General features: G+C 36.4%; 2 protein-coding genes and 1 long non-coding RNA gene across 5 annotated transcripts in view; 2 read left to right on the top strand and 1 right to left on the bottom strand.

The window, feature by feature from the left end:
- Positions 1–320: 320 nt before the first annotated feature.
- LOC148730363 (uncharacterized) lies at positions 321–8611 on the bottom strand. Its single transcript, XR_016001627.1, has 2 exons — positions 7270–8611; positions 321–1106 (listed from the first exon to the last, which is right to left on the bottom strand). It is a non-coding gene; the product is annotated as an uncharacterized LOC148730363 (long non-coding RNA).
- On the top strand, positions 4456–14073 carry LOC111324854 (QRFP-like peptide receptor). Of its 3 annotated transcripts, XM_088761058.1 has the most exons (3): positions 4481–4565; positions 9741–9784; positions 10956–14073. In XM_088761058.1, exon 3 carries the CDS (start codon positions 11115–11117, stop codon positions 12288–12290), a length of 1176 nt encoding a protein of 391 aa, XP_088617184.1. In that variant the 5' UTR covers positions 4481–4565; positions 9741–9784; positions 10956–11114; the 3' UTR covers positions 12291–14073. The 3 variants fall into 3 exon arrangements, with proteins under 3 accessions (XP_022784258.2, XP_088617184.1, XP_022784259.2); XM_022928523.2 differs by lacking the exon at positions 9741–9784 and having other exon boundaries at positions 4456–4565; XM_022928524.2 differs by lacking the exons at positions 4481–4565; positions 9741–9784 and adding an exon at positions 5181–5402.
- Positions 14074–16252: 2179 nt separating this feature from the next.
- LOC111324855 (orexin receptor type 2-like) overlaps positions 16253–25627 on the top strand; it is a 54586-nt gene continuing 45211 nt past the window's right edge. The window contains exon 1 of the mRNA XM_022928527.2: positions 16253–16355. The gene's annotated coding sequence lies outside the window, so the exon portion shown is untranslated. The remainder of the gene's footprint in view (positions 16356–25627) is intronic.

The following is a 25627-nucleotide window of genomic DNA, read 5'->3' as shown; positions in this document are numbered from 1 at the left end:
ATCATTAACAATTCTCGTTCGTATATGGTAAATTATCCTCGATTTTCTTTTTTTTTTTCCGTCTTTACCAAACTAATATGTTTTGGTTTCCTTGATACGAACGCTAATTTTGTACACTATACAAAACGGCTGTAATTTTTTTTTAAGTTTATGATTTAAAATCCAAGGCAACTTCTCCATTCTTCCCCATCCTCGTTTGTTTTCGGTTAAGTCTTCTTGTTTTGCTGGTTTTCTATTTCCTTCACGCAAATAGGTAATTTGTACATTATACAAAATGACTGACATTTTTCAAGTTTATCATCCTAAGACCCACGCCAATCTTTTCCATCCTCGATTAATCATCCCTTTATTTATTTTAATTTTGCCTCTCCGTTTTGTTTTTAGACAGAGAGACAATTATTTTTTTACTTCTGTTCTTTAAAAGTTTCAATCAACATCAGTTTTTAGCGAAACCAGAACAATCAAAATGTACTGATAGACATAACTTGTCAAATGTTCCGTCATGACTCAAATGTGTTCTTTGAGATTGTTACGCACAAAGTGTGACGCAAAGACACAAATCATGTTGTATGTCAACACAATGTTGGTGTCTTCCGTCTTATTCTAAAGGATATTACTCAAGTATGGCGAAATTGGAACATTTTAAATATTCTTGTCACGTGACACGCAGATGTCTCCAAAATTAGCAACCTCTCAGGCTAATGAAAAATAAATGCTAAGGTTTCATGAAAGCAACTCTATCCGCCACGGCAATTTTAACCAATTTTTTAACGCTTCTGATAGGACAGTAAATAAGTATGTTATTCGGTCAAATACAATGGTAAAATTAATCTTAGTTATCAAGCCTTAGGTGATCATTCTCAAATCTTTAGGATCAGAATATATTCCGTACAAACAAACAAAACATGCTTTTATTTTAAGCTTAAAATTGATGGTACAAGTACTAGTCACGCAATTTAACTTTAGTGTATTTGAGCTGAGCGGGAAATTCATATAAAAGTTAATTTTCATTTCTGAAAGGTTAGACATCAATTGTTTCCTGCATCTCTTTTGTTTCCCCGCAGTTGCATTTATCCGATGGTCATCCTTTCCTTTGTCGTCATTTCCTATTGAAATCGTAACATCACATTAGTAAGTCGGTTTTTCGATAAATCAATTAAGATATCCACCTTAAGATGTATTGTATACTGCTAGAAACCTCTTGATAAGCTAAATTTTGGATAAGTGAAATAAAATTAATAGCCGTATGGACTATCAGTTAAATGTACCAAAACATTTAATAACGTGTTATCGTAAACGGTCGAGTATAAGGTGCATAAGGGGTTTTTGCACCTCAACTCTCCTCGGGCTGATTTATCAATTTTTCCAAATTGAGATCTTTGATAAGGTTCTTTAATTGGAGTTTTTGAACCAATTATATGCACTTTATAAATTGAAGCTTGACATCTAGATTATTTACCGCATCATCCTACAGGATGCGTACCGCTTAAATAAGCAAAGAATTATCGAAGCAGATTTTTCCAAATTATTTGTTTCGTTATTAGATAAATGCAAAGTATTTCGTAATTTGCCTCTTTTACATCAGTTTGCTGTGTAAAGTTTATTTATTCCAATTTGTTTCTTAAGAATTTTTTTTATCCTGTAATTTTTTATCAGGATGTGCCGTTTACTAAAGTAGCTACTTCTATTTTTTTCAAACTTTTCTAGCTATCGGCTCAGAATACGATCAACAGTTTCCTTTTACATCTCACTTGCAGTTGACATTTTCCACTAGCAGAAGGATTTTTCCACCGTGAAAGACCCAAACTTTCTTTTCAAATGATAAGCCTGTCATTTATTCATAAAATTACGTAATAATGTTCGAGTAACTTAATTGCAGCACCTGCCAAAAGGTGTTCTTTGCAAGTGAAAATAATTCACTTCAACTCAGGAAGCGATTCCTGAGTTTGATTGTTTTCAAAAGATACGTGTACTTAGTGATATGTTTGTAATTTAATAATCTAAACACTGGTGATGGATAGTCGAAGGTAAAGAACTCTGAGTGCTCCCAAAAGTCGGCTTTACCACAAGCGATGAAAGGGTGTTCCTTACTGGAATTGTAAAGTGTTATGGCAATTATTTCAGAGATTTCAAGGTGGAATTGTTCATGACACTGAGTTTTGCAATATCGCATGAAATAAATGGATTGATGTCTTGCACATAAACAGGACACTCTGTACTCGCCTATTATTCGCATTCTCTTATGAAGAGAAGAATTTGGTAATCGCGTATTTCACAAAATTTCAGCGAAATAATGCTCCATCAGATTGGTTTCATTTTTAGAATCACCTTAGAGCTGACTTTCATTTTCTTCTTAGATACGCTTTCCTAAAGTGTCAGCAAGAACCTCTTTGTTTTGCTGAAGAAAAGCTATTTAGAGTTACCTTAGTGTTTCATTGTACACGAAGGATTTACATGTATACACTCACTTTGCCGATGAAATATTCACATAAGCTTGTTCCCTGACATTAAACTAAAATGACTCTAATGAAACACATCAATGACATTATGCAACAAAGTCATATTGCCTTAGCACTAATGATTTGAAACTGCTTGAGTAAAGGGCTCCTAAAATAGTTCGTTTTAAAGGAAAAGACAGGTCCATACATGAGAGAAATGCTGCTACCCCCCCCCCCCCCACTTAAAGTTGGTATTCCTTGAGGAGAAAAATTTGAGCTATGCGTTTGCCACCAGGTGTTGTTGTCATTTGTTGTTGTTTTTTTTTTTTTGCGATTTATCGAATGACTTTTTTTTCAACAAGTTTTTCGAAGATTTGACTTTCAACTTTTCTTTTTAGTTTCAAATTTAAATGTGTTTTTCCTTCAAATTCGACTCTTTTCTCATTCATATTTTTTTTAGTCTCGCGATGCTCGTTAAATATCTCTAAAGGGTATCAACTCTCGTTTAAGTTCTTGGAAGCGATTAAATTTACGTGTTCACGAAAAAAATATTGGAATGACATCACGAACAATAAAAAAAAAGAAAAAAAACTTGCTGATACAATATAACCATAAAACCGACAGAAATAAACATAGGAAAGATGTCAAGATTGCATCAAAGTCTAGTTTCTCTTAAATCTTATCACAGAAACTTAGTACTTTCCACGTTTTTTCCTCACTGATTCCACTGATAAGATGAGTCACCAAATGAAAGATTATCTGGAAAGATTTTCAGCTGTTGAAATGTTCTCATCGATAGCAATGAAAATCACCAACAACTGACCAAACATGGTTTTACTCGACTTGATTGAATCAGTTTTGAATTACATCTTATACAAGAAAACGTCGCCTTTCTACATTAGCCGTCAAGGTACATAAGATTTTCGTGGCCCTCTGACGAGGCAAGTCCTCTAAAAGGCAAATAAACTAATAAAATGCTACATATGAGATGAACAGATATATATGCATGCAAGATGCACATCATGATAATTTGTAATCTCCTCTATGATTGCTTCGTTTTGCTTTTTTTGATGGACACCTCTTAAAAGTCACAACTTAAAAAAAACAATAACAACAATTCGAAAAAGGGTGAAGAAAAATAAAGAGAAAAAAAAGACAAAACAAGAAGTAAATAGTTACATCATATGTTAACTTTGACACCCATACCATGCTTTACTAATATAATTTACGTCATCTTATTTAATGGAGAGACAACGGAAATCATTCCGATTTTTAATTTTTTTTTTTCAATTTTTGTTTGAACTCACCCTTTTCGCATAGATTCTCACTGGATTACGAAAGCATATAAAAGTGTTTTTGCAATATTTTGGAGTTCGACCCAGTGAACGACGATTTTGAATTTTATTCCGGTTTTACTCAAGATCAAAAACCCTAACAAGGTATTGCGTGTTTAAACATCATTTTGGATTTATTTTTTCTAAACCTTTATGTGTGAGATAAATTAATCGGTTTTCGAATAAATCTTTTGCTAAAAGAATCTGAATTGAAGGCTGTCCCGATCATATTTTAATCTCTCACAACAAGTCGCCGCTTTCCCAGAAAGTGTGAACGAAATTAAACCAAAAACTTCCTCTGCTCTTCTACTTGAATTGGCCTATATATAGCTATTTATGAGTGAGATCGTTGGTTTACAGATGAACAACAGTAAAATGCAACTTTTTGAAAGAATTGTTCGTCATGAATAATTATTTACAATCTCTTTCTGTACAGAAACAGGTAAATTCGAAATATTGTATTTCTGTACGAGCTAATAAATCAAAGCCCACCGCAGCATTTCTCAAGCAAGAGTTTCTCTAAAAGTTTCAGATGCGCACAAAATTGATTTGATTTTTGTTTCCGTTCTCGTTCTAAAGCCTGAGGCGAATCGATTGTGTGAGTAGAAAGCAAATTATCTTTCGCGTAAACGCTTGGAGGCGGCGCAATCGCATTTCCTCTCTCAATCAAGATACCGAAATAAATTCAAGTGCAGCCAACATTTCAGCGCGTTTTTGCAGAGCTTTGGTATTAAATGCACTAATAGTCAGAGCTTCGATCCATTTCAGAAAACAAAAACTCCGCGTATTAGAGGTAAGTTATAAGACATTTTGATCAATTTTTTTATACAAAATTGAGAGTTTTCTTATAAAATCCGTCGCCTTCGTAAAACTCAAACGCAATATTTAAATCAGTGAATTTTGGACTCGCGTGTTTACCAAGTGAAAGGAAATAACCGATTGCGAACACGTCCCCCGCTGCTAAAGAGTAAACGAAAGAAGGTGAATAAAAATTAATTCCCTTTTATTTGGGAATAATAAAAAGAACAATCAATGTGTTGAAATACAGACTTTCATCCTACTGGAGTAGAATAGAAGTTTTGACAACATCAGTTGAACACATAAGCCGACGCAATAAAATCAATTCCTGTAGACATTGTTGATTTTCTTTTTATGTTTACAACACCTTAACACCCCAAAATCAATCATTTAAAACATGGTAAATTTTTAAAGATTGGCCATAAAATTAATGATAGAAATAGACAACCATCTCAACTTTGCATTAGCTTTGATGTCTGTGTTTTGGTCTTCAGTTCTGTCTCGCATCGAAAAATGAGTCGTGTCTTTATCTCAGTTCCTGTGTTTAGCCACTTATTCCCATTTTTTTCTTCGTCTCTCTTCGAAAAATAAATCGTATTTTCCAATACCCCTTGGTCGGAGGGGAAATTCGAAGGTAATATACTTCATAAGGTTAATTTATGAACCGAGATAAATTAAAATTTAAGAAAGCTGCCGGAAACAGTTAAAAATCAATATCTTTGGGCAGTATTTCATTGAGCCTGGCAAAATTGATCCGCATTAAAACGAACAGAGGCAAAGAGAGGACAAGTGAGGAGGTGAGACATGGATCGGACTTCTGCGTTCATCAAAGGTATTATTTCATTTCAACACTGAATAATAAAATACATGTGTTAAGGATAATACAATTCTATCCTGGAAGTGACCTATTGCAAAATTGGTCATCAGTTTATCGTTGGCGTTTAAGTGAAAAAAAAAATGGCTGTTTTTAATGAATACATCAAACGAATCGTGAGGATTTCGAGCTACAAATGTATATCTCATTTCTTAAACAGAAGTCTCGCTTTCCAGTCACGTTTTTTTCGTATTCTAATCGAAAACCACCAACAGCTTCCATCTCCGTTTCTGTTTTCTTATGCGGTCCTCATTTGAACCGATTGAACGACAAAAATAGGAGTCTTTAACCTATTAAATTCATCGCTGTGGGTTGCCAAAGGAAAAGACTGGATTTCTCTCCTCTGAGCAAAACAGCAGGTGGGCAGATACTAAATTCTATGAGAAACGCACTAAAATAAGAAGGAAGCGAAAACAGGAGCAGCTGTGTTTTGCCGCGTTTTACGCTCTTAGCCTGTTGAGGAAGATCAAGTGGGTGTTCTGGGTACACTGTAGTTACTTATACCTTGGCCTGCTGTTCTCCAAGGAAAAAGATCAGCGAGATTAAGTCAGGTAATTCGTATCAGTCATATAAGCAAGTTTCTTCTCGCGAGTAACAATCAAGAAAATATGGAGAGAAAAAAATAGGAAATTCCTACCAGTTTACAATTTTTCAAATTAAAATCTTTAAGTCTTCATTTCTAAGTGAACCAGCGTTACTGTCTCAAACCATAAGTCATAAGCGATGTAAATCTTTCACTCGTCTTGTGTCTAAAATGATTCATATAGAAGCATTTATTTTTAGACAAATACTGTGGTAGGAAATGAAGAATAAAACGTGATAAATTGGCTCTGCGGCCCTTACCAATTGGCTGACCACCGCGCGTAAATATATATATATATATATGTATATATATTGTGCGAGGAAAAAGACAAGTAAACCACAAGTTCATCCCTACAAGCCTGTTTCGTGGTCGCCCACTCATCAGGGGTGGGCGACCACGAAAACAGGCTTGTGGGGATGAACTTGTAGTTTACTTGTCTTTTTCCTCGCACAATATATACTTCGCTCTACTTCTATGTATTGAGCACTGTTCTACGAAAATCAAGTCACACTTTATATATGTATATATATAGGCAAAAGAGAGGTGGCCGGCGGAACACCTTACTCTCTCTAAACGTTTCGGTATTTATGCAAGAACTGTAAGTTGACGACCGTAGCAGCTTGCAGTAATCTATAACCGAAGAGGTTCCTAAGTGATAGCTGACTGCATTTTACTCACAACAAAATAAAGAATGCAATTATCAGTTTTAATTTTTTTTCTAGTGGCAACTAAACATCCCTCCTAAGAGATTCAACACAGGATTTCTTTTTCACGGATCAGATTAGTCTCGCAGTTAAATGACATCTCTTAAAAACTGGCCAGTGCAAACTTCTCGTTCACTTTGAAAATTAAGACGTAAAAACGTGAAAAAAGAACTTCTTTAAAACAAGCTCAAATGCCTGCGTTTTTAACAAAATCTCGAGTCTTTATTTGAATGATCGGAGGTAAGTCCAATTACCCGGGTTTTTTTTTTTTTTTTTTTTTCATTTATTTTTTGGTGGACGTTAAGCTCTCTAAAAAGATGCTATCAACATAAAATAGACAAAAATCCCGCGATGATTACCGATAAATTTGCTTTAAAAGTCTCTTTTCTCGACTTAATTCAGGAAGAGTACTAATTTTTTTGTATTGTAGTACAAATATCAGCGACATTATACGAAGAAATTCAACAAAAAGTTTACTAACAGCTTAAAATTATTAAAACAAATCGTACGCAAAGCGAATAAAATTCCTTAATCTTACCTGCCAGCTTAACGGTAAAAAGAGCAATTCTAGGCCAGAACGACCTGGTTGAAAGGCCTTCAAGAAAGCTTATCCCTTTACTGAATTTTAACTTCAGTTGCCATCGACTTACAGAATAGAAAAAAGTGACACATACTGTTCCATACAATGTAATCTTCAATTTTTTTATATTGCAAAGTCTAATTTCCACAGAACAAAGGGAAATCATTTAATTTGAAAGTAAAAGCCATCATTTATTTTACTGCGTTTAATCAAATAAGCGTTTTTTACTTAATTGCACTAAAATCTTTCATCTCGCTTAAACTTCTAAAACGAATTCTGAATCATTAGATATTTTTTTTATTTTTTGTAAGTTTCCAATTTGACTGTAAAGAAATTAATCACTCTGTCTCAAATCCGAAAATTCAATAACCTTCCTAAAGACAGACATTTCCCCTACATTAACTAGAGTAATGCGACGACAGAAAATTTCAATAATTATAATTCGTAACATTATTTATAGCTTCGTGTACCACTGAATGCAAATCACTATTGACGCAATAGGCGATTATGATTTGTATAAAAAGGAAGACATTTTTTGAGGACGTTTCATGTAAACATGTATACTGAAATCACTTGTTCATCGTTAGCTGACTTGTTCAGCATTTTCCCTTGAGCTAAATGTTTGTTAACAGAAACTAATATCTATTTTACAAGTACGCACTATTAAATGACTTTCACTTAGTCTGTAGTGATTGCAGTATACAATTTCTATTCCATTTGTAATCTGAAGAAATAAAAACAAAAACGAGAAAGAATTTCCGCCGCTTTTAGTCGTTATGTCTGATGCAGGATGCGTTTGCAGGATGCGTTTGCAGGTGATTTGTAAACATTTCGACGAGGAAGTCGTTGAATGCTCGTTTTCCTTTTGATGCAAGAAGATAGTTTTTCGCACTGTTACTTTCGAAAACATTATTAGTCCATGTTTTGAGTTCAGGAGTAACATTTCATCATGTAATCGAAGAGTCATGGAGGACTTTCTCTACGAACGTGATTGCATAATACAACAACGTAAGCGGTAATACAAGAGAAAAGGGGAAAGTTCGTTTAAAGGTCCAATATCATGTTATAAGCTAAGTTTGGTCATTATGAGCCTTATGAACTATTAAAGTATTGAATTGGTTAATCGTTATTGCTTATTAATCGTTCCCAACTTTTGACTGATTTTTGACTGGTTATATTTAAAAGTAAAGGAAAGGCTGCCTGGTTTTACTGATGTTTCACTTTCACAGCAGTGGTTGTCAAGGAAGTTGTTTCTTTCTTCTATAGCAACGCCGACTTTTGCATCCTTATGAGCCACTCAGCCGATTATAGTTTTAATTAGTTTTCGGAAGATAAGATAAGAAAATGTGTTCCTTTGTGTATGATTTTGATTGGGTAAGGAAAGTTATCCTTGGATAGAGAAGGAAGATCTCTTGGATACTTGATTCATGAAGGAGACTCTACTTCCTGTGAGAAGAAAACAGTTTTTTCTCTTGTTAATTGATAAACTGTATTAGCAGTTATACTCATAATTTTGGCCACAAGAATTGCCGAGCTCAAAACTTACCATCATACTTATTCTATATACAAGAACTACTGTTTTGCCACTGTATCGTTTGCCCTCATGAACATTTTTGAAACAGAAGAACAAGTCTTCACCATTTTTATTAAACAGTTGAGGCGATACTGTTTGCTACCATCATAACGTAGCAGCAGCGAGTAAGGAGAAAGGGGGGGGTCTGGGGAGGGAAACTAGCATAAATGTATTTTAAGACCACTGACTGAGTCAAAAGTATTATTGTATTTATCTTATTACTTTCTTCTCGGGAGGAGTTTTGCTAAGATGGCACGTACATATTTAACTTGATTTGGAAGCGAGGTGATTAATAAGGAAGGCTTTAAGGCTATAAGTCTGAAAGGTCAAACCTCCTTTTGTTTTGGGTGCCTTTATCTTGCAAAAGAACTGGTGGACATTTAAAGAGACACTATTAAAGATTGATTATATACTTCGTAAAGTTGCATTCATAGCCATATATTCGAAACACGGCAAAAGCAAGTACATCGCAATAGTTAGTCTTCGGAAGAAAAAAATTTTTCAACTTGGGTGTCGCATTATCTCTAATCAACATATTGGACTTTATATAACCGAAAGGCATAATCATTTCAAAAAAAAAAAAAACAGGAAAAACTCTAACAAGTCTTACTCCGAGGAGAATGGTCAGTTATTTTTATTATTATTCTTTTTTAATCAAGTTATATTTCCATAGTTTTTCTTCTCTTTTGTCTCGGTAGTGATCAATTTAGTAGCATTTAGAAACATATGTTATCAATTGTTTTCGTTTTACAAAATTATAAAAATGCATTTGCAATGCAAATGAAAGACTTATTTAGATAGGCCAAGGATGCAAATCGCAGTGTTGAACACAAGAGAAAACATTTTTTGCTTTTAGGCTGCTGCTAACACGAAGAGTGTACCAAGACAACCGTGATCGAGGTACTGTATTACGCAACCCGGTTTTTTCCTAGCATGTATTCTTTTCGAGGATATACTGCTGTCAGATTGATGAAAACGACCCTTGTCTGTCTCGTCTGTTCAATTTGCGGTGGAAAGATCAAATAGGTTAAAAGCATATGGTACAGAGGAAAAGAAAAGTGGCGAAAACAGTGTAGTTAGATCCTTTTGATTTTCATATCCCTGAAAAGACGTCGTTCTCAAAAATGTTCCACAAACATCGTGTAAAATTTGCCATTTTTGTCAATTTCTTTTTTGCATACCATATGGAATGAATATCTTAAGAATTGCTGATTAGTTAGTTCGACAAAGTGCGACATTCAGATGATTTGAGTCAATCAGGTTTACACGAGTCATACTAGTTTACGAAAAGGATTGAAGAAATATACCATAAAATATAAGGATTAGACTTGGTGAAAAATATGCAGGCATCATTTCAATCTTGCAGTTTAAGTAGCAATTATGTTAAGTAGCGTCGACTAAAAACGCTTCTCTTTTTAGCTCCAGCTATTATGTAATTCTATGTGTTGGAGCAATTTCGTTGTTGTTCTGTAATATTCTCTACAGGTCTGAAAAGACGCTAAAAAAGGAGAATACGCTATTGCTTTCGAAGAGCCGTTGTTCTAATTTCTTATACGTCCACGCTTTAAATTAAAACTGGCTTTTTAAAATTCATATAAATTGAAGAAAGTTTTGAAAAAAAGTTTGGATCACCCACGTAATTAATAACATCGTCTGAAAGACGACCTTAGGGTGTAGACGTATCAATATAAGTGTGGAAGTGTAGCCTAACCATATATCCCGAAAACATGCAGTTTTAGCTGTTTAAGTTTGGGTCACCCACAAAGTTAATGGCATTTTATGAAAAGGCAACCTTAGGGTGTAGACGTATTAATATGAGTGCGAAAGTCTAGTCTAACTATATATCTCAAAACCAGTTTTATCTGTACTGAATTTGGATCACCCACATGGTTAATGGCACCAACTGAATAGATGACGTCAGAGTGTAGATCATACGCTTCCTCCGCAAGATTTTGTCTCCGTCATCTTACGATCCACTTTTATAAGCAAACCAGTTGGTAGTAATCACTGCTTAATAAGACGGTGCGAGTGTCTCGAAATTATTTAATATTGGTATTATTTCTTTTAACAGGAAAAGAAAAACCGAAAGAAATGAAATTATCGAGAGGAATTTGCCTATGACCTTTAAACTATTCCACCGTAAACGAGTCAGCACCTCGAAAGGTATAACTCTTACTTGCCAGGGTCTATCTGTAGAACGGAACCTAAATCTGACGATTAATAGCTTATCATGTCTAACTGGTCAGTACATGGAAATATTTCACAAAATTCAACCAGTCTTGCTGCTTCTGATTTCCATTTGGTGCGGATATTACAGCTGTTTTTCTACTCCGCTATAATCGCCGTAGGCTCCATCGGAAATGCGTTGATCTGCCTCGCAATCCTCAGTCGCAAAAAGAGAAAAACAAGTGAATATTTCATCCTCAACCTGGCAACAACTGATTTATTAACCAGCATTGTCAGCATTCCATTGGATATTATCGAACGCTTAGCCGGTTATTGGCCATATGGCTCGTTTCTTTGTAAGCTAGTGTATCCTCTTCAGACAATTCTAATATCTGTGTCCGTGGCAACGCTATTGGCAATGAGCTTGGAACGACATCGAGCCATAATGCATCCGCTAAAGCCACGGATGAAGGGAAGAAAGCCTATCTTCATTATTTGCATCATATGGGTCGGGAGCACATTACTTGTGTCTCCTTATATTTACGTACTCGGTTTCAATTCAGGAAGCTGTGTCGAGAACTGGCCAGGAGTAAAATACGTGAAAGCATACACGATGTCTGTTTTTGTTGTACTATACGTTTGTCCACTCTTTGGTATAACTGTTGCTTATGTTCAGATCGGAAGAAGGCTTTACAGAGACATTAAGACTCTCCAGGTTGTTATGGCTGATACCGAGGGAGGTATGACTGGGCGACAAATGCTTAAAACGCGGGCTCACCGTAACCTACGCATCGTGAAAATCTTCGTGGCGGCTGTCGTTGCGTTTGCAGTATGCATGTTGCCAAATCACGTGATGTGGGTGTGGAATGACTTTGGGAGTGGTTCAGACTTCGTGCACTTTTACGACCTGCTGGCTTTTACAAATATCTTGGTATACGCCAACAGCTGTATTAACCCCTTCATATTTGGGACACTGCAGACCAGATGCACCAACTGTAAAGAGTTTATAAGAGGTTCCCAAGACAGAGATGATAGCAGTGGGTATCGGAGAATGTTCTCTATGCGAGTCTCATTTACCAGTTCCTCCAGGCTAAGGACGTTTCTTCGAGGGACGCTGCGAGGTCCACGCTCGAGTCACTTGATTCTTTCAAGCCGCAGGGGAACTCTCCCCACTACAAGAGTGACGTTAAAAGAACTCCAGCCGCTTGATGATAAAACAGATGCAGAGAGCAATCTTTAACTATTTTACCTTAGCATAGACCAAAAAGAAATTTCTCGATTCTCTTTTTCATCATCGAGCTTAAAACTCACGATCTTTCTCATTCTATCAAGTCATACGAAGCTGTTGACATTGCCGTTTCTATCAATGTGCAGTACTTGGGTCAAAAGGTAAATAAACCCAAGTATGGCCCAACTTACTAAAGAGGCTCTATGGCTTAGTGGTAGAGCATCGCAGCACAGAATCTGAGTTTCTAAAGTTTGATTTCTCATGGGGACTCAGAATTGTTTCTCTGTAGCATGCTTGAGAAGAAAATCTTCCTTTTATTTATGTAATTTCTTCCAACAGAATACCAGACTGGTGAAGAGAACACAAAAGATATTGACCAGTTGTTTATTACTTTATCAAAATTGCTAGGGAAGTCTTTGCATTAGTTCAAGTTTCACCTTTAAGTTTGAAATATAATAGAAATGATAATGATGATAATATTATACTGAAATGTAAGCTTTGTTTGCTTGGGTTGAAAATCATTTATTAAAGAATAAGATATTGTAGCGCTTGACTAAGCTTCTGCTAAAAGAGTAATTTGTGTGATTTTAGTAATATTTAATTCTTCACACCGTAACATCATCAGGCACATTGTTGATACTGTTCTCAATACTTTTCCTACGGTGATGACAGGAAGAATTTATTCAACGATGAAGAACTTCTATAGCTGATGATCATTTACTTTACCGTAATGATTCGATTTAGCGCCTTCTTTCAATAAGCTCCCCCTTCGAATGTGTTTTTGTCAATATGCGCCCCTATTCCATCAACGCCCTCATTCTAATAAGCACCCTGGCCCCGTTCTGATAACTGACACAAGTGACACTGTAGTCAACGATGTTGAATAGATAAACTCATGGACATTTACCGTACCTTACATGTATATTTGTTACTGCAAAAATAAACAATTCTTTTAAAAGTAACTGAACTTTCAACGATCGATCTCTTACTGTTACAGTTTCTGCTATTGTTAGTTATCCTAATCTTTAATAAAGCTTTGTTTTGAGTATTTGGTTGTTTCGCAAGAAATTCAATAAGCGCCCTGTCCCTAGAAAGTGCCCTGTCTCGAATAAGCGCACTCCCTTGAGGTTCCAAAAGTGAATAAGTGCCCCGGGCGCTAAATCGAATCATCACGGTATCTCGTGAACTTAACGTGTGATTCAGGGATGATATTGTAAAGAAAAATAACATGCTAGTCTCTCAAAGAGGTAAAAGGGTTATTAATGAGTTAAATTTAAACAGACAACTCTCATAGTATACCTCGACATTTATATAACACATTGCGATAGTGAATAACGGGAAGAATATATTTGATTTATGCAGCTGTATATAAGAATGAGTCATGTACAAGTATTTAGAACAATTCGTTTGCATAACTTTTGTTGTTAGTTAGATTTCATAGTTGAAGGCGCCAAGAATGTTTTCAAATATACATTGTTACTGGTTTACCAATTCAGTTTCCACAGATAATCGAAGTTTTTCCAGGCCGCTGATGAAAACAGATTTATTCGGTATGACACTGCACCATGGGGCTCAGATGTCCGACTCGATTTTCAACAGATATTCATCATAGAAACTGTTGTGTTTTAGAAGGATTTCCATCCCTAAGAATAACTATAACTGTATTCATATAAAGTCACTTTTCGCATGTCTTTGATATTGCCACCCGCTGCTTACACGTCATTCCCTTTTCGTGCCACTCTGTTAGATTGATTAACTATTAAAGTCGACTTGTCAATTAAAAAAAGGACAATGGTATTCAGGGATTTCATCAATTTCAGAAGCAGGCGTACATTAGGACATAAGTTGACGGAATACAGTTCAGCGGTAATCGAGGCAGATTTGTCACCAGTCTTTTTCTTCTGTCTATTTAACATGGTGCGCAGCGAACCGATCGTGCTGTTGAATGAATTGTAAGAGCCCGTTGCAAAAATCACCCAACAACCAAAGAGGAGACAAAATATCAACAAAGAACACCTTTACTGATGACTGCCTTTAGAATATATTAAATGTTTTCCAAAAAACACGGGAGGTGGAATTCGCTGGCTGCCGGCTTCTAATGAAATCCCCGGTATTTACGGAATAAACAAAGTAAAACATAGTTGCATGTTGAATGTCTCTCCGAGTGTTCAACTTAATACTATCTTACTCGTTCATGAACTGCCATGGTATCTGCGGGCAGCCATGTATTATTCTCTATTTAGTTTATTTTTTCCCTTACACATAGGGCAATTATTTTACGGCATACAGAGCTGGTTTCTCTTTACTCCTTAAATTGCATGACATTCTAGATCCATATAAATTAGTAATTATGAGGGTGGAATAGTAGGGAATCTTTTTCACATGCAAATTATACGAAATGAAGCTAACAGAAACTTGCTCACTAGCGCCAGAAATAAAGTTGCATTGCATTTTTATTCGTGCTTTTTTTTTATGTTTTTTTTTTTTAATTTCTTGGTTTTCTTTCCGTTGTGGTTTTTTTCTTTTTTTTTTTTTTTTTGCTCTCCTTTTTCTCGCCCAAACCCTTACTATTGCTGATGAAATAAGAGATGTCAGTTCGGATTGCAAATGGCTCCCGAGCCATTTGATATATTTGATATCACTCTAAATCGTGACACAAACTATTGTACCTTCATTTATGACATGAAAACGAAGAATAAACACATCCGTTACACTACACATCTTTTGGATCAGCTTCGCGAAGTGCATACGACATCTCACAGTCATGGCCATCTAATGTACCATTTATGCATTGGTCATATAGTTTCGGGAAAACGTCCGGAAAAAACCTTTCCCTGTTATATTTTATCAATTTCCTCCAAACATCCCGATTAAATTGTATATGAAGCCGAAGTCGAGACGGCTTCAATTCGCAGAAAACCTCTTTAATCTCTAAGAAGGGCTGGAGAAACTGTGATGAAGAATTTCGTGAATTTTCCCCGTTATGTTTCATTTGAAATTTCCCTAAAACCTTTCGATTAAAAGTTTGAGTAGTCAGGCTAAATTCAAGACAGCAGACATTAGCAGAAATCCCCTTTCATCGACGATAAAAGCTAACGGACTGTACTGAGGAATTTCTCTTAAGTTGATTATAGTTAATGAAAAAAATAGACTTTAAGATTTTTTTATTTCTAGGTATTTTATTTTCGCTTTGAAGATTCTTAATTGCATTATTTCGCCAGAGCGATCGACGTCCGTACAATTATTGGCACAATTCCCGCTAGTGACCGACTAGATAATTGAAAAAGCAGGAAATATCAAATGTCGTTTTGTTTGTCGAAAAGTGGCTTTAATTGATTCCTTCTCGACGAAAGTCGAGTGCACGTCACCTGCTTCTGTTTCTACAAATTTGTGTTTTTCATACATGATCAAAGTCGTACGTCAATTAAATGACAGCAGATGCACTATTAATTTTTGTCAAATTGCAGGCTGTTGACACTACTTGAAGTCTTCTTAGCTTCCTGTTTTGGGAAAAAAAATAAAGTTTCTATTAAACCAAGGTCATGGTGGCGCTTTTGTATATAAAATAGTGTTTATAGCCTTTTATTTTCCTGGTTTCCGATTTGCACTTCTAGAGCCTGCACCTAATTCTAAAACTGCGACTGGCAGGGCCTTCACCCGCATGCCATTCTAAATTGTCGTTTAATGCGAAGACGTTAGTCCCTTCTTGTTTTAGGATAAAATAAAGTATCTATTGAACCAAGGTAGTGGTAGCGCTTTCGTAAATAAAATAGTGTCAAAAAAACTTTTTCTCATTTCCTATTTGCACCTCTAGAACCTGCACACTGCACCTAATTGTAAAACTGAGACTGGGAAGGCTTTCACCTGCATGTCATTCTTAATTGTCGTTTAATGCAAAGACATCAGTCCGTTTACACATGCATCATAGATGGCCTGTTTATGCTAATTTACAAGGCAAATCTCTTGAAATTGGTCTCGCACTAACGGATCACGCTGAAACCACCCACACGCACACAACGTATTGTAGTCTTCAACACAGAAATCAACTTTGGGCGGCGAGGTTTGTTTCTAAAAGAGGTAAGCGATATACATTTTACTTAAAGAAAGTGCAGCGATTCAACGCCTTGAGCTTATGGAAGGTAAAAATCTGTCGGGCTGAGTCACCATCACCTAAATTTGGTAAGTTCGGCAGACAGTATACAACACAAGGGAAAATTCGCACGTCCAACGTAGAAGATTGTCAGTATTCTTTTATTTTCCTTTCTTTTCTAGCATTCTTTCGAGCTATCATTGACCGGTGATGATATTGTAGACAACATAGTGCAGATCTATTAGGGACCCTTAGCAGTCAGGAAGGCAACGCCAAAGACGTCGTGTAGAATTTTGCAAATGTCTGCATGTTTTTATGGACTTTTACGGCGCCACACCTCAATTTCAGCATAAAAATTTGGGAGCAACGTTTAGTTCTAGTGAAAAATCACATAATTACCGTTCCCAGATCACACAGTTTCTGGCGATTTTACATTGTCGTTTTGCACGAGCAAGTAAGTGCACGAACTGACCTATTGTTTTCCCCATCAGATATCTTTCGCTTTGTCATGTCCTCGTTGCCGTCGCCGTCGTGGTTTACTTAAGGTCCCGATTGATATCTCATTCAGGAATTGATCTTAAGATTATTAAGATATTAAGATGGCACATTAGAGATTGCAACGAATAGAACAGTGCGTGCTAAGAAAGAATCTCTTACGAAAAAGATCTTCAGCTAATTCATTTCAGACAAGGCGGGGGAAAGTGGAAACCCGTGATGTAATAACAATTTCTTATCATCAATATAGCACTCAGTTAAGTTAAAAACATTAAAAAAAAAATTAAAAAACATTTTAAAAAATTTAAGTTACTGTGTTTTCAAATGGGAGAAAAAGCCCTTTTCAAGTAAATCAAGTAAGATTTGCATAGATCTTCCCATTATTTAATGCAAGTGGTTTAAGCTACAATTTCCAAAATGTCTGACATCCGTAGCCGATTACAAGTAAAGCCAGTTTGAAGGGACATTGAAGCTTTGTACAGATTGTCCCTTGCATTACATCAGACAGCAAATTGCTATAAGTCGCTCTGCCTTAAAAATACCAAGAGATATGTTCAAAGTTGTTCTTTTTTTCGCTTTTTTTCCCATAAATAAGGTCCACAGAACTTAAATCGCTCAATATCTGGTATGGAACTTGTCCTAACCACTATCTTTGTTTTTATCCGACTGTAATCCGCTGACCAATGCATGCGGGAGCAAAATGTCGTCGATTTCTGGCGATGGTTTCGAGCGTTAGCCCTTCGTCGCCTATTTGCTCCGACCAGGGGCTAACGCTCGAAACGTCAGCTTTTGTAATCGTTACGGTGGCCAATTTACTTTTTCAACTTTGTTGATATATCCAACTTATCACGATAGTTTATTCAGGCGATTAAGAGCGAAAAAAAAATGCTAGCGTCGAAATGCTGGACATTTCAAGAGACTCAAAAGCGATTTTGCACGAAAATTTCCCAAAATTTCAAAAGTGAACTAGGTAAGGCAAACAGCCTGTTCCCTTGGTCAAAATTTTTGAAACTCACACAAAACGTTTAACTTCCGCACTGTAACTTGAACACAGTTTTGAAGGTTTGCTTAGAATCACATTGTAAAACATTCAGTACTCCTAAATCATAGAAGTGTATAAACTCAAGCAATTGAATAAAGGCTGATAGTTTCGAAAGAAACTGTTTGGGGCTGCGTCGGTGGGGGTAACGAAATAATTTGGATATATCAACAAAGTTGAAATACGTATGATGCACGATCCTTAGCAGTAGTTAGCGCTATTTATGAAATAGCGAAAATCAGACCTGAAAAAAATCAGGCCTGTACGGGATTCGAACCACTGACCTCTGCGATACTAGTGCAGCGCTCTACCAATTGAGCTAACAAGCCAACTGGGAGCAGGCCGTTAAGTTGATTCGTAATAAACACGTGATGATAAATCAGATACAATGGATATATGAAGGATCGTGCATCATACGTATTTAATACCGCAGTTCTAAATATATGAACTTCATATATCCAAAGTTGAAATAGTAAATTGGCCACCGTAACGATTACAAAAGCTGACGTTTCGAGCGTTAGCCCTTCGTCGGAGCGAATGACGAAGGGCTAACGCTCGAAACGTCACCTTTTGTAATCCGCGTTACGGTGGCCAATTTACTATTTCAACTTTGCTGATTTATCCAAATTATAATCTAAAGCGTTTGAGAGTTGAGATAATACTAAAAAATTAATAAATAAATAAACATGAAAATTTCACATCAGTTTTTACAATGACAAAACTTAGCTAGAAATCAAACACACAACACTTTTTAAAAGGATTTCAGTTGAGTGATACAGTACTGATTTTTCCGAGACTGTCGACTGCTCTTAAAGCAGTACCACATTGTAACGCAAACATGTGTCGGAAAACAAGAAAAACGATTATTATTATCTTTTTTTATGACTGTAAAAATCTTGGATCAAATCAGTTGCCTGAAACAGTTCGGGAATTTACCTTAATACCGAGATATCATTTCTGAAGTCAAAATGCGAGCGTTTTAGAAATGTTTATTCAGAGAATTTGTTAGTTGAGGCAGGAAATTTTTAAAGGGCTACGTTCGAATTAAAATAGGTGTAATCCGGATAATTGTACAAAGTTCGAATTGCCTGATGCACGTGGCTAATAGTTTGCGATCTGTGAGGGTAGCTAAGGGTTTACACGCGATGCAGGATACAGACAAAAACTAAGATGTGACGCGAGAATTTTCCAAAAGGTCCCGGTAAGATTGAGATTTGAAGTTTTCCCTTTTAAAAATTCGTTGACGCATGAAATACTGTTTAAATTGGAAGCAACGTATGAATTTGTCTTCAATACCTGCGTAAAAAGAGATCACGACCCCTCCTTTGCTAGCTTATTTTGTTTATCTCCTAGTTTTGCTTGTTTTCAATTCTGTAAGTTAAGTTTACTAACAGAATGTTTTAAACTAATACAGCCTGTTTTGTATTTTTCCGCGAAAATACAACAGGGAACGCCCTAGTGACCCACATATAAGTCATTCGTGACCTGTTGTAATGGCTTCCTTTTGCTAATTATAACTTTCTTCATACTTCTAGTGAGGTAAGCATGATATCATCACTTATTTCATACTTCAGCGTCCGATTTTGAACTGCAAAGGGATTGAAAAACTTGACTGTTTACTAACTTGGTACCGTTTTCTAGCTAAGTGTAGATATTTCCGCTCCAGAAATATCTATAATTACCTGAACAACGCTTAGTAGAGAGTTCTTGAAACGACGACAGCGACGCCATGGACAACGTCACTTGAAGGATTGACTTACATTCTACTTACGAATCTTGCGATACTTTAAAGTCATTTAGTTTGGTTCTCACTGTAAAAACTATCTTGAGAACGCATTAAATTAGAAATAGAAATTAAAAAATTAGCCGTCGTCATTCACGTTCTCCAGACAACGCAAAGCTGGGTCATTTCTCGGTGTTGTTTAGTGGTGGACACGAAGAAGTTTATAAAGATTTATAACGCACGTGCACAGCCATTTTTCTGCTTGTTAAAACTTTTGTGCAATTTATACAAAGTTTTGAAAAAACTTTTTCTCCTTTTTTTAGTATTTTTAAACTTTCCATTTGTAACAATATAATTCTCGTATATGAGAACGATCCTTCGCAGTAAAGCACTATTTGAGCAATAGTGGAAATCAGACCTGAAAAAAATTCCAGGCCTGTACGGGATTCGAACCACTGACCTCTGCGATACTAGTGCAGCGCTCTACCAATTGAGCTAACAAGCCAACTGGGAGCAGGCCATCAAATTAATTCGATATAAACCCGTAGATGATAAATCAAACCACAACAAACATATGAAACATATGTGTGAACTGCGGTTATGAGACGTATATGAGAACGATCCTTCGAATCCCGTACAGGCCTGAAATTTTTTTCAGGTCTGATTTCCACTATTGCTCAAATAGTGCTTTACTGCGAAGGATCGTTCTCATATACGTCTCATAACCGCAGTTCACACATATGTTTCATTCGAATCCCGTACAGGCCTGAAATTTTTTTCAGGTCTGATTTCCACTATTGCTCAAATAGTGCTTTACTGCGAAGGATCGTTCTCATATACGTCTCATAACCGCAGTTCACACATATGTTTCATATGTTTGTTGTTGTTTAATATAATTCTCCTTGTGTTTTATCAATATATTTTCACTACTGAAACACTGTAAAGAATACATGTAAAAGTGTTTCCTCTCACTATGCTTGGTTTTATGCCTCATCATTTTATTGAAATCTTTTACTAAACATAATGGCTCTTGTTATCAACTGTTATCAACTACAAGTTCATTTCATTTTCAAATGTCTCTTTTGAGACGTAAAGAGGGTAAAATTCCTCAGTTATTTTCATAACCGAAAAGATTAATTCTGACGTCATTCTGTTTTTCAATCTCATTGTAATGTTTCAGTGATCCTGGAAAATCAACACCTGCACAATCCAATTTATCAACAAACGGTTGGTCTGTCTTTTTGATTCTTTGTGGATTAGTCTCAGCAGGATTGAGATGCCTTACGTGGCACCATTTAGAACATTACCGTAAAAACCCACAGATAAGCCGCACCCTGAATTTCGCGGCTCAAATTTTGGAAAAAAAGTTTTTTGACAGAATTCAAAAGAAATCCAAAGTCGAGTCTTGAGAAATCTTCTTCATCCACTGTTTATCGAACGTAAACTCACTATTAACATGGCAACGGAAAACACTTAGTTCTTATCAATCGAGCGGGAGGTCTGTATGGGAATATCTTGACCGAGGTCGCCAGTACAGACCAAACGCAGTGAGGTCTGTACCAGCGACCGAGGTCAAGATTCTCCCATACAGACCGACCTAGCTCGGTTAATAAGATGTTTATTATATGGCTGTGTCTTATATGCCAATTTTTTATATTCTTTGTACCTTTTTTCCAGACCGGTCTAGATGCCGGTCTAGATGGGAAAATCTAGACCGATTTTCGATATTTGTTGAGAAGAACTTCTTCATTTATCACAGTTTTTCAATAAATTTTTGCATTATAACAAGAAACGCCTCCCGGTTTGCTCAATTGGTTAGAGCGCCGAATTGTGGAGTGCGGGTGGTCGAGGTTTCGAGCCCCGGCCGGACCAATACTCATGGTCTTAAAGTAAGTGAGGAGAATTTGCTACCTTTCTATAATCAAGAAATGGATAGATATTGTAGTCTTCTCGGATAAGGACGAATAAACCGTAGGCCCCGTCTCCTGCAGGGTTAGGGGTAGGAGACCTTAATTTCCCACGCACGAGATTATTGTGTGGTGGATGTCCTCCCCTGGGTGGGATGGGTGGATGTTGGCCCTGAAAAGCCCCTATGGGGAGTGGTCAATTAACCTATGTATGTATGTATGTAACGTGTGCAGAACATTCGAAGCTTACGAATCAACTTAACGGCCTGTTCCCAGTTGGCTTGTTAGCTCAATTGGTAGAGCGCTGCACTAGTATCGCAGAGGTCAGTGGTTCGAATCCCGTACAGGCCTGATTTTTTTCAGGTCTGATTTTCGCTATTACATAAATAGCGCTCTCTACTGCGAGGATCGTGCATCATATGTATCTACAACCGCAAATCAAAATATATGAACTTCATATATTCATTGTATCTGATTCGAAGCTTAGTAACCAGGCATTAGATTGGACGCAAAAATGTCGACATTCACGTCCCTTTTTTCAAATGTTCCCGCAGATAAGCCGCAGCCCCAATTTCTAGCGACGATTTGTGAAAAAGAAGTGTGGCTTATCTGCGGGTTTTTACAATAATTTATTGTCTTCATTCTTTTCATAGTTATCAAGTACTAATTCACTTAGAAGTTACCTATATAAAGAAAGACCCTTTCATTGCCTTATATTTAACAATATTCATAAAATGTTGATCAACTCTATCTATTCTTGACTTTCACCCACGTGACACCACACTTGACAACCGTTGCTATCCGCCATTAGTGTGCCCCTCAAGCGTAAACAAACAAAGAGATGCATAGTACTTTTACTGAATATGGTTCATTGTATAGTGGTTGTATGTACTTCTGAAAGCGGAAAATTCGTCGTGGCTGTCATACAATACCCAAGATTGTATTGAATCAAGGAGAAGAGCACGAAGAGCTCACGAGAGAGAGATGAAGGCGCTGGATTTAAGCGATCAGTCGAGGCGATTACAGACGAAGAGAATCCTCTACAGTGAACGAGTATGTGGGTTACATTTTGTTACTGGAAAAGCTGCAGCCTCCTGGGATAAATATCACATCGACTGGATGCCAACTCTAAACCTCAGAAAAAAACAAGCGAAGCAACCTACAGTCAAAGAAGAAGTGAGTTTGAGGGCCGAAAGGGCCAAAGAGCGCAGGAAGAGAAACATCGAGCGTCAACAAATCGAAGCAGCTAACTAGAAAAAAGAGCTGGAGCAAAGTGGTCTGGCTGTACAAAACATAGATTTTACCACTGCTAGCGTATCTACTGACGATGTTTCAAGCTTAGACCCTGATGAGGCTTGTGGCAGTACAAACTATGAATATTTTGATGGAAACGAGACAGAGAAGGGAAATTGAAAGGTCGTCCACATAATGGTTGATCGTTCCACTTCAACTGAGCACTTTGAAATAGTTTCTGAAGGCATGAAAAATAGGGGAATTCAGGCACTAGAATTCAAATATTTGTTTCAGAACTCTGTATCATACTCCAGACAAGGACGTCTTCCATTCTCCATATAAAGTTCGCCTTTACACCAGATTGTCTCCATTTGAAGTACTTAATGGTAGTATTCGAACATGTACGTCACCATACGTATCAAGACGATCCAATTTAACCAATTTGAACAGCTTTCAAGAATTTATCATAATTTTGATGAAGCTACGCTTAAATGTACTATTTCAAGATTTAGCATACCGTTTTGAGGTGTCCTTAACAAGTGTGTCAAGGATATTCACCTCATGGATACATGCAATGGACTCGAGGTGGTCTGACTTCATTCATTGGCCAGAAAAGGACAGCTATGGAAGACTATGCCAATGTGTTTTCAATATACCTTTGGTCGTAAGGTAACTATAATGATTTATTGTTTTGAGGCTTTTATTGAGAAACCAACAAATCTTATGGTCAGAGCTCAGACCTTTTCTTCATACAAGAATCATAACACTGTTAAGATTCTGATTGGAATTACACCCCAAGGAACTGTCTCTTTTGTTTCTGAAGCTTGGGTAGGAAGAACTTCGGATAAATTCTTAAACGAGAACTTTGGAATCCTAGAAAAAACCGATACCAGGAGATACTAATGGCAGATAGAGGATTCACAATTTCTGGGAGTGTTGGGTTAAAGCAAGGAGAGCTAGTGATTCCTGCATTCACCAAAGGTAAAGCTCAACTAGACCCAGTAGATGTAGAGCGTTCAAGAGGCATATCCAATGTTAGGATCCTTGTGGAGCGAGTTATAGGTTTACCACAAAGGAAATACACTATTGGAAAGTATACTCCCCATTAAATTCTTGAGTTGTGACCTACATGGTCCCACAGAGAACCAGGTACCCATAATAGATCATATTTTAAGAGTTTGTTCAGCCCTTGTAAATTTTTTCCCACCGATAGCACCATTTGACTAGCTAGTTTTTAAATCAGTTTTTGTTGTTTTCTAAAATAATACCCTGGTGGAAATCTTTCCCAGAACCTGACAGGATATTGGAACCTTGATTATCCTATCAAGATCCTGTGGGATCCTAAGACTCTTATAAATGGGGATCCTAATCCTGGACAGAATCCTGTCTGGGATCCTGATAGAATCCTACAGGATCCTGGAAAATATTTTCACAAGGGTAGTGCAAGAACTTTGTAATATATTAGTGACCAACCACTTCTAATGACCTATGCTTTGGGCAGATTCCTAAATACAATTTTGTACAGCTTGATTACTTTCAACATATGCATTGCCACTATGGTAACTAATTATTGATATCTATTAGTGGAATGGTTTTCATTAATCCATTAAATATAATTTGGGGTAATACACCATAGTTCCATTTCTGTTATTTTGATCTTTACACTCTACTCATCATACTTTGTTTCACAGGTTAATGAAAACCACTCTAACTAATGGACAAAATTATTTAGCTGCTGATTAAGTGAACTAAAAGAGCAAAGAGCAATGTCTTGTTAACAAATAGTTTTTTGTAAACAAGTGTCAATCACTTAAATTGAGAACATTTGTGATGTAAATGCATGTCAAGGATGGCAAATATCAAGCTCATTTTGATTGTGGCTTTAACTAAAAAGCAACAACAACAAAAATTATTGAATTTTTGAACCAAATATATTTTAAATAGCAAGTCATCTTGCATGTTGTCAAAATAATATGAAAAACAGGGACAAAATATTCATATTTCTGGTAAATTCTATGACAAAGTTGAACAATTCTATGTATCAGTGTGAATGATTTCACATTATTTTACACCAATAGATATTTTTTGCTATTTATAAAATTCAGAAATGGTCAATATATTCTTATGAAAATAAATTGCAGTATTGGTCTTTAATTTCTTACCTCTGGTTAATTCTATGACAAAAATATACAATTCTAAGTATCAATGTAAGTGATTTCACATTATTTTACAACAACAAAAATGTTTTGGTATACAAAATTCAGTGATTTCTCCTGCATTTAGATTGCAAACAATTTAACTGCAAAATAAAAATTAATAAATAGCACAAAGTAGTGTTAATTAAGGATAGTAAACAACAGATTGCACTACTTAGTATTACTAGTGTTTTGTGGGTAACTAAATGGCTGCGTTGTTTGCACTCTATTATACGTAGTTCGAGTTTGATTGGAGTATCCATCAAAAGATGCAGTGTGATTGTCAAGTTTTTCTTTTCACTTTTTAGCAGAAGAGAAATCAATTTCTTTTGCCCTTGCATAGGTAACATTACTTACATAAGTTGGAAGGAGCCATGAACATTTTACTTACGTACGGGCCAACTTTTTGTTGATTCGAGTCCAACATTCGATATAAAAGAAAACACTGGCCACGTGCGAGCACGATTCAGCTAGACCTGCCTTACAGCCTAAGCAATGAGCGGAGAAAATTCTTCTATCTTTTCCTGTAATAAGCCAGCTATCGACGAGATGACCATTCATACGTTGTGAATGTCGTACTAGAAACAATTCTTCCCTTCACGGACGCCACAGACCCAGAAGCCACTTGGTTGTATGCTTTGAGACTTCTGTAGTTCTTGAACTGGTC

The sequence above is a fragment of the Stylophora pistillata genome, chromosome 5 (assembly GCF_964205215.1).
Source record: "Stylophora pistillata chromosome 5, jaStyPist1.2, whole genome shotgun sequence".
Taxonomy (NCBI): domain Eukaryota; kingdom Metazoa; phylum Cnidaria; class Anthozoa; order Scleractinia; family Pocilloporidae; genus Stylophora; species Stylophora pistillata.
This window is presented reverse-complemented; position numbering and strand designations above follow the sequence as displayed.

Coding starts and splice junctions, on each gene's coding strand:
- LOC111324854 (XM_022928523.2), top strand. CDS start 11,115: ATGTCTAACTGGTCAGTACATGGAAATATTTCACAAAATTCAACCAGT.